General features: G+C 53.5%; 2 protein-coding genes across 2 annotated transcripts in view; both read left to right on the forward strand.

Annotated features, from left to right (window-relative positions):
• LOC122546727 (protein SET-like) overlaps positions 1–13,719 on the forward strand; it is a 29,084-nt gene extending 15,365 nt beyond the window's left edge. Inside the window, exons 2-7 of the mRNA XM_087985277.1 lie at positions 1,671–1,748; positions 3,664–3,775; positions 7,373–7,533; positions 8,496–8,581; positions 8,919–9,040; positions 11,296–13,719. Coding sequence (XP_087841403.1) covers positions 1,671–1,748; positions 3,664–3,775; positions 7,373–7,533; positions 8,496–8,581; positions 8,919–9,040; positions 11,296–11,429 — 693 coding nt within the window. The 3' untranslated portion in view covers positions 11,430–13,719. The remainder of the gene's footprint in view (positions 1–1,670; positions 1,749–3,663; positions 3,776–7,372; positions 7,534–8,495; positions 8,582–8,918; positions 9,041–11,295) is intronic.
• LOC122547450 (sodium-coupled neutral amino acid transporter 3-like) overlaps positions 13,161–13,747 on the forward strand; it is a 34,659-nt gene continuing 34,072 nt past the window's right edge. Inside the window, exon 1 of the mRNA XM_087985230.1 lies at positions 13,161–13,188. Coding sequence (XP_087841356.1) covers positions 13,161–13,188 — 28 coding nt within the window. The remainder of the gene's footprint in view (positions 13,189–13,747) is intronic.

A 13,747-nucleotide genomic window follows, 5' to 3' on the forward strand; every position in this document is an offset into this window, starting at 1 on the left:
CCCCGCGTTGCACCTCTCATATTGCAGCGTAGTTGCGCCCTCCCCACGTTGCACCTCTCATATTGCAGCGTAGTTGCGCCCTCCCTATGTTGCACCTCTCATATTGCAGCGTAGTTGCGCCCTCCCTGCGTTGCACATCTTGTATTGCTGCGTAGATGTGCTCTCCCCGCTTTGCACCTCTCATATTGCGGCTTAGTTGTGCCCTCCCTGCCTTGCACCTCTCATATTGCAGCGTAGTTGTGCCCTCCCTGCATTGCACCTCTCACGCAGCAGCACAGTCACGCACTCCTCACATTGCACGTCACACTGCAGTTCAGTTCTGTGCACCCCGCGTTGCAGGTCTCACGCGGCTGTGTAGTTGCACCCATCATGCATTGCATGTCTTGCATTGCAATATAATTGCACCCTTCCTGCATTGCATTGCACTTGCACATTCCCTGCATTGCACTTCTTGCCTTGCAGCATAGGGGCGCCCTCCCCATGTTGCAGTTCTTCCATTATAGCACAGTTGCAGTCTCTCTGCATTGCAGTTCTTGCATTACAGTATAATTGCATCCTCCCTGCTTTGTAGTTGCGTCCTCCCCGCATTGCGCTTCTTGCATTGCAGTGTAGTTGCGCCCTCCCCACGTTGCAGTTCTTGCATTGCAGCGCAGTTGCGCCCTCCTCACATTGCGCTTCTTGCATTGCAGTGTAGTTGCGCCCTCCCCACGTTGCAGTTCTTGCATTGCAGCGCAGTTGCGCCCTCCTCACATTGCGCTTCTTGCATTGCAGTGTAGTTGCGCCCTCCCCACGTTGCAGTTCTTGCATTGCAGCGCAGTTGCGCCCTCCTCACATTGCGCTTCTTGCATTGCAGTGTAGTTGCGCCCTCCCCACGTTGCAGTTCTTGCATTGCAGTGTAGTTGCGCCCTCCCCACGTTGCAGTTCTTGCATTGCAGCGTAGTTGTGCCCTCCTCACATTGCGCTTCTTGCATTGCAGTGTAGTTGCGCCCTCCCCACGTTGCAGTTCTTGCATTGCAGCGCAGTTGCGCCCTCCCCACGTTGCAGTTCTTGCATTGCAGCGTAGTTGTGCCCTCCTCACATTGCGCTTCTTGCATTGCAGTGTAGTTGCGCCCTCCCCACGTTGCAGTTCTTGCATTGCAGCGCAGTTGCGCCCTCCTCACATTGCGCTTCTTGCATTGCAGTGTAGTTGCGCCCTCCCCACGTTGCAGTTCTTGCATTGCAGCGCAGTTGCGCCCTCCTCACATTGCGCTTCTTGCATTGCAGTGTAGTTGCGCCCTCCCCACGTTGCAGTTCTTGCATTGCAGCGCAGTTGCGCCCTCCTCACATTGCGCTTCTTGCATTGCAGTGTAGTTGCGCCCTCCCCACGTTGCAGTTCTTGCATTGCAGCACAGTTGTGCCCACTGCATTGCAACTCTCTCAATGTTAAATGCACCCACCCATGTTTGACTGTTGCACTATTTAAATTTCAACATGCCCCTGCGCCCCTTAACTGGTTCACACCCATTTGCAGAATGCGTCACTTTGCCACTGGAACTCTGTCAGTGCCTCAGTGTGACTGTTTTGGAGGGCTCTCTCCGAATGGATTACGATATTGCCCGTGTCGCGCTTGGTGTTGACTAAACAAAGTAGCTTGCAGTGTGGACCTCCTTCCTTAACTCTCACTCTGCCAGTTCCTCAACCATCCGCAGCTCTCTGCTCTCATTGACGAGAATGACGAGGAGGTTTTCAACTACATGATGAGGCTGGAGGTAAGAATGTGGGTACACTGTGCCCTGTCCTGGCTGCGGCTCAACAGTTAGTTCGCACAAGTCTGTTTTCTGTCGCTCCCTAGGTTTCAAGTCTCTTTCTCTGCAGTATTTGGCAACTTCCCCTACTCCTCTGCCCGCAGCTGTTGGGGGCACCCAAGATCTAATACAGGACGTGGTAAACGCTCCCTCTAACCATTCCCCCCAGACACTCCCAGGACAGGAATAGCATACGGTCAGATGTAGATTAAAGCTGTCTCAACAGTTTAGACTGAAAGCAAAGTTCTGAGTACGTTGTCCCCATCAAACAGTCCTGCTATTTTGATCTGTTGTGAGCCTAGCAGGTTCTGAACTGGTTCAATCCCAGAGTGAGAATAGGACAGGTAAACTATCGCTTTCATGTTTTCAGATTAGATTCCTTAACAGCGTGGAAATTGTTTATTGCAGTGTATTCTTAATTTGTTCACAAGTACTTTCAGCAAATTGTGCATAAAAGTTATCACTTAATTTAAAAAAAAAAGCTTGTGACTATTTCATAACAAACGTCAGACAGAAAGACTCAATCCTTTACCCCAGCAATAACCTTACAGATACTCTAACCCCAGGGAAGTGTCACCGTTGTCTCTGCGCTGAAGGTTGTAGCTCAGCTGAGCCAGTTTCCTTTTCGCAAATCTCTATCGTATGTTCGCTCAGTGCTGTTTCTTTAGTTAATGTATCTCCTCATTACCGTTAAAACAAACTGCTAAGTGAGCTCACTTATGGCTTAACATGAGTTCCCAGAATTCATATCTTCGGGGAATGGCTTTCTCTCATTGACCAGCCCCACGGCTTCTCATTCCGGAGATCTCTTCCCATGGACTTCTGAGCATCGCGGGATCTCTCCGCAGCTCCCCATGTCCGTGACTCAGTGGTTAGCACTGAAGCTTCACAGCACTCGGGTCCCAGGTTCGATTCCAGCCTCGGGCGACTGTCTGTCTGTGTGGAGTTTGCACATTACCCCCCCCCCCCCCCCCCCGTGTCTGCATGGGTTTCCTCCAGGTGCTGTGGTTTCCTCCTATATGCAGGTCAGGTGAATTAGCCATGTAGTGTCTGTAGTGTTAGGTGCGTTAGAGGGAAATGGGTCTGGCTGGGTGTTTTAAAAAATTCTCAAGGTCAGGTTCGTAGGAGAGTAGTCTGACACAGAACAAACGACCAAGAGGCGAGACTGCTAGAATATGGGCATTTTATTCCCCGCAGTGTCGCACAACGGGTCTGGCTTATACTCACTCTACATGTTACAAAAACTGGGAGCCGTCAGTTCTCGTAGAGCGGTTGCCAACAACCCACGCTCGGCGGTTAAACGTAACCCCGGAGCAGACTCACCGAACTGGAGACTTTTCCAGCTGATATACTCCCTTCCAGATATAAACATTCATGTGAACAGCAGAGCAAGGCTAAAAAACACATTCCATTCTGGTTACATACAGATAAGAAGATTCACACGGGACTAAGCAACACCTCCATTCCGGTTAGATTCACACATGTATTGGGACATAATTTTTAACCGTTTCACCACATTCCACTGCTTGGAATTTTACACCACACTGGGTTACTCTTCGGAGGGTCGGTGTGGACTTGTTGGGCCGAAGGGCCTGTTTCCACACTAGTACAGCGAACTTAGTTCCTCACTCTCTCCAGCTGGGTTGGGTTGGACAGTTCAAGTCAGTAAATCCTTTCTAATTAACCCCCCCCCCCCCCCCCCCCCAAAAAGGATGCTTGCTAAAATCTCACGGGTCTCGCAAATGCTGTTTTGCATTCCCTGTTCCAAAGCCTTCCTGCGCCAGTCAGTCTGTCGGTCGTCCCCACCCATCCCAGTTTCCCGTGGCCCCCCTGGTGCCAGTTTGTTACCGCGTAGCTGTCTTTTAAACCCCACCCCCAGGTCGAAGAATTCGAAGACATCAAGTCGGGCTACAGAATTAAGTTCCATTTCGGAGAAAACCCTTACTTTGAGAACAGCCTGATCATCAAAGAATTCCACCTGGGAACCGGAGGTGAGCTTCGGGGGGTTGGGGAGGGAGTGCAGGCTTTGTGGGGGGGGGGGGGGTGCAGGCTCTGTCCATACTCCATGTTCGTCATGATGGTGCCCCAGAGCTGACATGGGGTCAGGAGAGTGCCAAGATCTTAGAGGGAGGCAGGAAGTGACAACAGAGGTAGGGACGGGCTGGAGGAGGGGACAGAGACAGGGAGGGGGTGTAGGGGCTGGAGGAGGGGACAGAGACAGGGAGGGGGTGTAGGGGGCTGGAGGAGGGGACGGGGATAGGGAGGGGGTGTAGGGGCTGGAGGAGGGGACAGAGACAGGGAGGGGGTGTAGGGGCTGGAGGAGGGGACAGAGATAGGGAGGGGGTGTAGGGGTTGGAGGAGGGGACAGAGACAGGGAGGGGGTGTAGGGGTTGGAGGAGGGGACAGAGACAGGGAGGGGGTGTAGGGGTTGGAGGAGGGGACAGAGATAGGGAGGGGGTGTAGGGGGCTGGAGGAGGGAACGGGGATAGGGAGGGGGTGTAGGGGCTGGAGGAGGGGACAGAGATAGGGAGGGGGTGTAGGGGTTGGAGGAGGGGACAGAGACAGGGAGGGGGTGTAGGGGTTGGAGGAGGGGACAGAGATAGGGGGTGTAGGGCTGGAGGAGGGGACGGGGATAGGGAGGGGGCGTAGGGGGCTGGAGGAGGGGACAGAGACAGGGAGGGGGTGTAGGGGCTGGAGGAGGGGACAGAGACAGGGAGGGGGTGTAGGGGCTGGAGGAGGGGACAGAGACAGGGAGGGGGCGTAGGGGGCTGGAGGAGGGGACAGAGACAGGGAGGGGGTGTAGGGGCTGGAGGAGGGGACAGAGACAGGGAGGGGGCGTAGGGGGCTGGAAGAGGGGACAGAAGGTAAAGTGGGAGAGAGTAGCTGGAAATTTTGGAAGAGGGATATGAATGGAGGTAATTGTAGGGTTACCAATGAAAATGGTGCTCAGAATCGATGCTCTGTTATGATGTGTGTATGTCGCTCCAATTCACAGGAGTAAGTGCAGTCCCTGTTCCTGGGAGTGTTTGATGGGGAACAGTGTAGGGGGAGCTTTACTCTGTATCTAACCCCGTGCTGTCCCTGGGAGTGTTTGATGGGGGGACAGTGTAGAGGGAGCTTTACTCTGTATCTAACCCTGTGCTGCCCCTGTTCCTGGGAGTGTTTGTTTGGGGAACAGTGTAGAGGGAGCTTTACTTTGTATCTAACCCCGTGCTGTTCCTGTCTCTGGGAGTGTTTGATGGGGGGCAGTGTAGAGGGAGCTTTACTCTGTATCTAACCCCCTGTCTCTGGGAGTGGGGGGCAGTGTAGAGGGAGCTTTACTCTGTATCTAACCCTCCGTCCCTGGGAGTGGGGGACAGTGTAGAGGGAGCTTTACTCTGTCTCTAACCCCCTGTCCCTGTGAGTGTTTGATGGGGGACAGTGTAGAGGGAGCTTTACTCTGTATCTAACCCCCTGTCCCTGAGAGTGGGGGACAGTGTAGAGGGAGCTTTATTCTGTATCTAATCCCCTGTCCCTGGGAGTGGGGGACAGTGTAGCGGGAGCTTTCCTCTGTATCTAACCCCCTGTCCCTGGGAGTGGGGGACAGTGTAGCGGGAGCTTTCCTCTGTATCTAACCCCCTGTCCCTGGGAGTGGGGGACAGTGTAGCGGGAGCTTTACTCTGTATCTAACCCCCTGTCCCTGGGAGTGTTTGATGGGGGACAGTGTAGAGGGAGCTTTACTCTGTATCTAATCCCCTGTCCCTGGGAGTGGGGGACAGTGTAGAGGGAGCTTTACTCTGTATCTAATCCCCTGTCCCTGGGAGTGGGGGACAGTGTAGAGGGAGCTTTACTCTGTATCTAATCCCCTGTCCCTGGGAGTGGGGGACAGTGTAGCGGGAGCTTTCCTCTGTATCTAACCCCCTGTCCCTGGGAGTATTTGATGGGGGACAGTGTAGCGGGAGCTTTTCTCTGTATCTAACCCCCTGTCCCTGGGAGTGTTTGATGGGGGACAGTGTAGAGGGAGCTTTACTCTGTATCTAACCCCCTGTCCCTGGGAGTGTTTGATGGGGGACAGTGTAGAGGGAGCTTTACCCTGTATCTAATCCCCTGTCCCTGGGAGTGTTTGATGGGGGACAGTGTAGAGGGAGCTTTACTCTGTATCTAATCCCCTGTCCCTGGGAGTGGGGGACAGTGTAGAGGGAGCTTTACTCTGTATCTAATCCCCTGTCCCTGGGAGTGGGGGACAGTGTAGCGGGAGCTTTCCTCTGTATCTAACCCCCTGTCCCTGGGAGTATTTGATGGGGGACAGTGTAGCGGGAGCTTTTCTCTGTATCTAACCCCCTGTCCCTGGGAGTGTTTGATGGGGGACAGTGTAGAGGGAGCTTTACCCTGTATCTAACCCCCCGTCCCTGGGAGTGTTTGATGGGGGACAGTGTAGAGGGAGCTTTACTCTGTATCTAATCCCGTGCTGTCCCTGTCCCTGGGAGTGTTTGATGGGGGACAGTGTAGAGGGAGCTTTACTCTGTATCTAACCCCGTACTGTCCCTGTCCCTGGGAGTGTTTGATGGGGGACAGTGTAGAGGGAGCTTTACCCTGTATCTAACCCCCCGTCCCTGGGAGTGTTTGATGGGGGGCAGTGTAGAGGGAGCTTTACTCTGTATCTAATCCCGTGCTGTCCCTGTCCCTGGGAGTGTTTGATGGGGGACAGTGTAGAGGGAGCTTTACCCTGTATCTAACCCCCTGTCCCTGGGAGTGTTTGATGGGGGACAGTGTAGAGGGAGCTTTACCCTGTATCTAACCCCCTGTCCCTGGGAGTGTTTGATGGGGGGACAGTGTAGAGTGAGCTTTACTCTGTATCTAACCCCGTACTGTCCCTGTCCCTGGGAGTGTTTGATGGGGGACAGTGTAGAGGGAGCTTTACTCTGTATCTAACCCCCTGTCCCTGGGAGTGTTTGATGGGGACAGTGTAGAGGGAGCTTTACCCTGTATCTAACCCCCTGTCCCAGGGAGTGTTTGATGGGGGACAGTGTAGAGGGAGCTTTACCCTGTATCTAACCCCCTGTCCCTGGGAGTGTTTGATGGGGGACAGTGTAGAGGGAGCTTTACCCTGTATCTAACCCCCTGTCCCTGGGAGTGTTTGATGGGGGGGACAGTGTAGAGTGAGCTTTACTCTGTATCTAACCCCGTACTGTCCCTGTCCCTGGGAGTGTTTGATGGGGGACAGTGTAGAGGGAGCTTTACTCTGTATCTAACCCCCTGTCCCTGGGAGTGTTTGATGGGGACAGTGTAGAGGGAGCTTTACCCTGTATCTAACCCCCTGTCCCAGGGAGTGTTTGATGGGGGACAGTGTAGAGGGAGCTTTACCCTGTATCTAACCCCCTGTCCCTGGGAGTGTTTGATGGGGGACAGTGTAGAGGGAGCTTTACTCTGTATCTAACCCCCTGTCCCTGGGAGTGTTTGATGGGGGGCAGTGTAGCGGGAGCTTTACCCTGTATCTAACCCCCTGTCCCTGGGAGTGTTTGATGGGGGGCAGTGTAGCGGGAGCTTTGTCTCTAACCCCGTGCTGTCCCTGTCCTGACCGTGCTGTGTCTCTGTGCTGTCCATTGCAGGGAAGCCGGTGTCCCAGTCCACCCCCATCAAATGGAAGAAGGGGATGGATCTGACGGCGTTGGGCAAAGGCCTGGATGAGAAAGGCCGCAAGCGAGGCCATCGCAGCTTCTTCGCCTGGTTCACCGAGCACCGGAACCCCACCACTGATGAGATTGCTGAGGTATTGTGTATGGGGCGTGTATCTCTCTTCCTGGAGGCAGTGCTCAGTAAGCTCTGGGTGAGCACCTCCTGAGATTCGGCGGCAGTAGCGTGAGAGTTGGGTGAACTCGGGAAGGTGTGCTATTTCTGACTGGTTTCCCTCTGTCGTGAGGGTAGGTTTGGAGTGGCGAGGACGATGTGCAAAAGTTCAGCTCCAAGCCCAGTAACATCGCGTGTGGTGATGCTGATCCTGCTGTTGTGTGGATACCCTCGTTCATATTCTGCCCCACGTGCTCATTCGCACATTAAGCTGTGTTAGCTCACTGCGTCCACACCTTCCCCGTGTCTCTCCCCCCCTCCCCCCTCTCAATAGGCTGATCTTCTCATGGACTCAGCTCCACTTACCCGCCCGCTCACCACAACCCCTAGAATATTCTCACCACAACCCCGTTCAATATTCTCTCCATCTTTGCCTTAATTTAACCGGGTAGCCTCAACTGCTTCACTGGGCAGGCAATTCCTCAAATTCACATCCCTTTTGGTGAAGACGTTCCTAATCGGCTCCCCCTTATTTGGGGGCTGTGCCCCCTCGTTCTCATTTCACCCTCCAGTGGAAACAACCCCCCCCCCACCCGCTTCTATTCCCTTTTATATTTTTCCGTAAGGTTCCCCCGTCGTTCTTCCCCATTCCAGTGAGGAAAGTCCCAGTCTACTCGATCTCTCCTGATACGCCAACCCCTCTCGACTCCAGAATCCACTTCCTCCATTGTGCCCAGTCCATGGCTGCAAAGGTGGACAGAGCGGGTGGAATAGATAGGGTGGGCAGGATGGGTCAATAACATGGGACATAGGCTTAAAGGGAGAGGTGTGGCGGAGAAATGTTCTCACCCAGAGGGTGGTGGGAGCCTGGAGCACGTTCTCCGAGAAGCAGTGTTTGGATCCTCACTGGCAAATCTACTCTGTCCCGTTTCTGTTACCCCTCAGGTTCTAAAGGACGACATGTGGCCAAACCCTCTGCAGTACTTCCTGATCGCTGAGAGCGAGAGTGGGGAAAATGGGCTGGATGACAGGTGAGCAGAGAAACCTCTTGCTGCCTTTGTCTGTTTCTTTGTCTGAGAGAGAGAGAGCGCGGAGCAAGGTGGGGGAGCACCTGTTACAGGGCAAACGGTAATAGAATGACCTGCAGATGTTTCAGAGAGGCCTCTTCAGCCGGTGAGAGGGGCCAGTGTGGGACTCGCTCCAGCAGGCGGGAGGTCAGGTTGTGGGTTGTGAGGGGTGGGACATCATAGATTCATTTTAAAAAGTCCCCAGGATCTGCAGTTTGGGCACTCCCCCCTGTCTCTGACCCCTGACCCCCCACCCCCATCTGTGACTTCTGAACCTCTCCTTTTTTTTTTTCTGTTGCAGTGATGAAGAGAACGGGGATGACTCGGTGGTGATTGTGGATGAGGACGAAGATGAGGACAACGAAGATGAGGACGACGACGTGCAGGAGATAGTCGATGAGGATGACGATGACGAGGACGACGGTTAGTCGGCTCTGAAAGCCCGCGCCTGGGGGAGGGAGGAGAGCCCAAGCTTCACCCCCCCCCCACCCAACCTCCCTGTCCTTAGTCAGCAGCTCACCCAACCTCCCTGTCCTTAGTCAGCAGCTCACGATCTAGCCCCGGAAATCCAGGAAACAGGCCCATCAGCCCATGTCAGCCATAAACCCAAACCAAACTGTATTTGGCCCGTATCCCTCCAAACGTTTCCTATCATGAGTTTATTCAAATGTTGTAAAGTGTACCCGCATCCTCCACTTCCTCAGGACGTTCATTCCACACGCAAACCACTCCCTCTTTAAACAAGCAAAATTGCCCCTCGTGCCCTTTTTAAAATTTTTCTCCTCTCATCCTAAAAATATGGCCCCTAGTTTTGAACTTCCCCCTTCCTAGGGAAATGACCCTTGTCATTCACCTTATTTATGCTGCTTGTGATTTTTAAAGCCTCCCAGGATCACCCCTCAATCTCCTACGCTGCAGTGAAAAAATGTTCCAGTCTGAGGGCGTGCGTGCTGAACATCTCCTTAGCTACTCTCCCTGTGACGCAAACTTCAAAGAATGAGGTTCCTGAGCCCCTAGGTGTCGCTGTCCTACAGCACTACACAGGGCACTACCATTAACCTGTACAAGTCCTGCCTTTGTTTGGATTAACAAACTGTGACACCTTGCCTTTATCAAAATTAAACTCCGTCTGCCGTTTCTCAGCCCCCTGACCTGATTGATCAAGATTTCTCTCCAACTTCCTTCACTGTCCATTTTACCACTAACTTTGGTGTCATCCACAAACCCCCTGACCGTGCCTTCTAAATTCTCATATAAATGACGGGTGAAAGTGGACCCAGCCTTGACCCCTGTGGGACACTGCTGGTCACGGGTCTCTGAAAAAAATAACAGCCCTCTACCATCACGCTTTCCTCCTGCTGTTAAGCCAACCTTGTATCCAGTTGGCAAGCTCACCCATGTAATCTAACTTTACTAGTTAGTCTACCATGTGGAACCTGGTCAAAGGCTTCACCAAAGTCCAAGTAAACCGATGAAGGGCTCCTGCCCGAAACACCGATTCTCCCGCCCCTCGGACGCTGCCTGACCTGCCGTGCTTTTCCAGCACCACACTCTCGACTCTGATCGCCAGCATCTGCAGCCCTCACTTTCTCCGAGTAAGCAATGCCCTTCTCGGTCTTTCCAGTTAGTTCCTTAAAAAGCCGAGTCAAGTTTGTGAGGCGCGAAGCCACGCTGACTATCCCTAATCAGTCCTTGCCCCTCTGAATGCATCTTTCAGTAAACAACTTACCCACCACTGCTGTCAGGCTCACCGGTCTATAGTTCCTTGACTTTTTTCCTTACCACCGTACTTCAATAGTGGCTCCATATTAGCCACCCCCCAGTCCTCTGGCATCTCACCCCTGGCTAACTTCCCACAGAGTTCTAGGGTACACCTGATCAGGTCCTGGGGACTTAACCACTTTTTTGCGTTTTAAGACGTCCAGCACCACCGCCTCTGTAATGTGGACACTTTTCAAGAAGCTATTGTTCATTTCCCCGAGTCCTCTCCCGTCCATATCCTACCGCGAACACTGATGCAAAATGCTCATTGAGTATCTCCCCCGCATCCTGTGGCTCCACACGTAGTCGGCGTTGCTGATCTTTTAAGGGACCCTACTCCCTTCCCAGTTGTCCTTAATGAGCTTGTAAAATCCCTTTGGAGTCTCCTTCACCCTGTTTGCCAAAGCTGTCAATGTCCCCATTTTGCCCTCTTGATTCCCCCTCGCCGCCCAAGTACACTCCTACTGCCTTTATACTCCTCTAGGGATTCACTCGATCTCTCCTGTCTACCCCTGACATCTGCTTCAACGTGGAAATCGTATCTTTCGGAATCCGAAGTCACCGGCCTATAGTTTCCAGGCTTCCCCTTTCAGCCTTTCTTGAACAGAGTTTAAAAATCGCACAACACCAGGTTATAGTCCGACGGGGTTTTAATTGGAAGCACACTAGCTTTCGGAGCGTCGCTCCTTCTTAAGGAGACAACCACCTGGTGTGCTGGGATTTGTAACTTTGTCCACCCCAGTCCAACACCGGCATCTCCACGTCATTTCTTGAACGGAGCTGTGATCCGAGAGGTCCCATCAGTTTGGGGTTTCTCGCTGGGACTTTGGGGATGGGACACGAGGGTGGAGGATGGGGACGGTCCACACAGGAGCCCGGCACTAGCAACGCCATTGATCTCTTTCTCCCTCCCGCAGGGTCAGACGATGAGGGCGATGACGACGTGCAGGAGATTGACGACGGGGAGGAGGTTGAAGAGGAAGGAGTCGAGGTGGAAGAGGAGGAGGAGGAGGAGGAGGATGGGGGACCAACGGAAGGGGGCGACGGTTAAAAGTGTTTCCTCTCCTTCCACACCACACCCCCCACCCCACCCCCAAAACAAAGTTTGTTAATAAAAACGGGTGCATTTGCCAGGGTGCGAGCGAGAGTGAATGTGTGTGTGTGAAACCGAGTGAGGGAGTGAATGTGTTTCTGGAGCAGAGCAGCAACCCCTGGGCTATTCAGTGCTTGGCCTAATCCCCTTCGCCCTCCTTTGTTCTTTTTCTTTAACGTCTCCTCCCGGCTCAGTTTCTCCCCTGCACCCTGGATCACTGTGCAGCAGGGTGCCCCCCCCCCCATCGCAGCACCACGGGGCACCGAGATGTTTTGACCTGTGTCCCACCACCATAATGCCGTGCTCTCCCAGTGGTTGACGGGTGTGGGGGGGGGGGGGGGGGGTACCTAGATTACTGATTGCTCGTTGGCAGCCTCCTCTCGGGTGGGATTCCTTTGGAGGGAGGCTGGGGTTGAGGAGAATGAGGTGGGCGTGGGGGGGGGGGGGGCGGCTGGTCCTTTGCTCCGAATCTGAAAGCTGCCAGCCTCCCCCACCCAAGAAGCTGTTTTTGCCCAGCCCCTTGTCAGCTGTAGACCAGAAGGTGATGGGTTTTGAACCCTCCTCTCCTGGCTGACCTGTCGCTATAACCCACTTGTATTTCCACAGCCTGGTACGGGCCCACGGGTTGCTCCTGTCCTGAGTGGGTGCACGTGTGCGGTTTTGTGCATGTGTTGTGTGTGTGCGTGTTTTCATTGCAACGTTTTTTTCTACAAAATGTATGTACGTATGTATATAAATGACAGTAGATAGAACTTAGAGCCTGCGTTTTCCTGCCTATCGCCCACCCCAGCCCCCCCCCCCCCCCCCCCCCCGCCCCGATCCAGGACCCCGAGGACAGCAACAGCTCTTGGGAGGATTGTCACTGCTACAGGCAAATGGGAATGGGTACAAAGGAGATGCAGAGGGTTTGATGGGGGGGGAGGGGGGAGAGAGTGCTGAGGGAGCTTTACTCTGTATCTAAGCCCCTGTCCCTGGGAGTGGGGGACAGTGCAGAGGGAGCTTTACTCTGTATCTAGCCCCCTGTCCCTGGGAGTGTTTGATGGGGACAGTGTACAGGGAGCTTTACTCTATCTAACCCTCTGTCCCTGGGAGTGGGGGACAGTGCAGAGGGAGCTTTACTCTGTATCTAACCCTCTGTCCCTGGGAGTGTTTGATGGGGGAGGAAGTGTAGAGGGAGTTTTAATTTCTCTCTAACCCCCCTGTCCATGGGAGGGTTTGATGGGGGACAGGGTGGGGGAGTTTTAATCTGTATCTAACCCCCTCGATCGCCCAGGAGTGGGGGGGTGAGGGAGCTGAAAGGACATAGAGAAGAAATTTGTAGGTTTGGTGTAAGGGATCCATCTGACACCGGGTGAGGCTGGTGCCATGGGTCGTGACTGGCACTGCCATGCAGTGGCAAGGGAGGAGTGTCCACCCACCGCTGCCCCCCCCCACCTCCCCTCCCTTTCTGAGTGCTGGCGTTCCCCTCCCCTCCCTCACGATGGTCCCCTGTGCCGCTTGCTGTGGGATCAGGGGACACTGATTTTTTTTCTCTATGGGCCTGCTGTCCTATTTTTTAAAAAAAAGAATCCATTCGGATCTGTGTTCCAGCTGGTTCGAGTTGGGAGCTGGGTTTGAGGTGACTGACCAGACCCTGGCTTCGTGCCTCTGTGTGTGTGTGTGTGTGTGTGTGTGTGTGTGTGCGCGTACATGCGTGTTTATAAAAACACAATGAGCGGTATTCCCGAATAGCAATAATGGTGAGGATTACAAAGCAGGCCCTGAGGGAGGGGTGTCGAGGTGTCACAGGGGGGCTCATGTCCGTCTGTGCCCACGACCTCTCTCCCCTCCCTCTTGCTTGCGAAATGCCAACCTTCGCCCCGACTTTGATTTTTGCCCCATGCCGTGGCGATTTTGTTATACTCTATCTTTTAGATGATGCTTTTGAACAATGGGCCCGCGCTTTTAATTATTGTGAGTGAGAGAGATCGCTGTTGTCTCCTTCACTGGTCTCTCTTCTCTTTCCCCTTCCTCCCTCCCCCACCTTTCCTATTTCCCTCTCCCTCTCCCTCTCTCTTCCCCCCCACCCCCCCCAGGTTGAGGAGAAAGGAGTCCCCTAGTTTTTTTTAAACATTTTTATTAATAATATCGCCTTGTTCCTTTTGCTTTGGAGTCCAGTTAATTTTCTGGAGGTTGGAGATTTTTATCTGTTGAGTCGAAAGCACTGTAAGTCAGCTTCCTATTTTAATAAATCCTGTTTGGTCTCGTATTTACTCATTTTGGTTTTATTTTCTTTT

This window comes from Chiloscyllium plagiosum, unplaced genomic scaffold (assembly GCF_037043375.1).
Source record: "Chiloscyllium plagiosum isolate Xiang-an unplaced genomic scaffold, Cpla_swu_hap1 HiC_scaffold_51, whole genome shotgun sequence".
NCBI lineage: Eukaryota > Metazoa > Chordata > Chondrichthyes > Orectolobiformes > Hemiscylliidae > Chiloscyllium > Chiloscyllium plagiosum.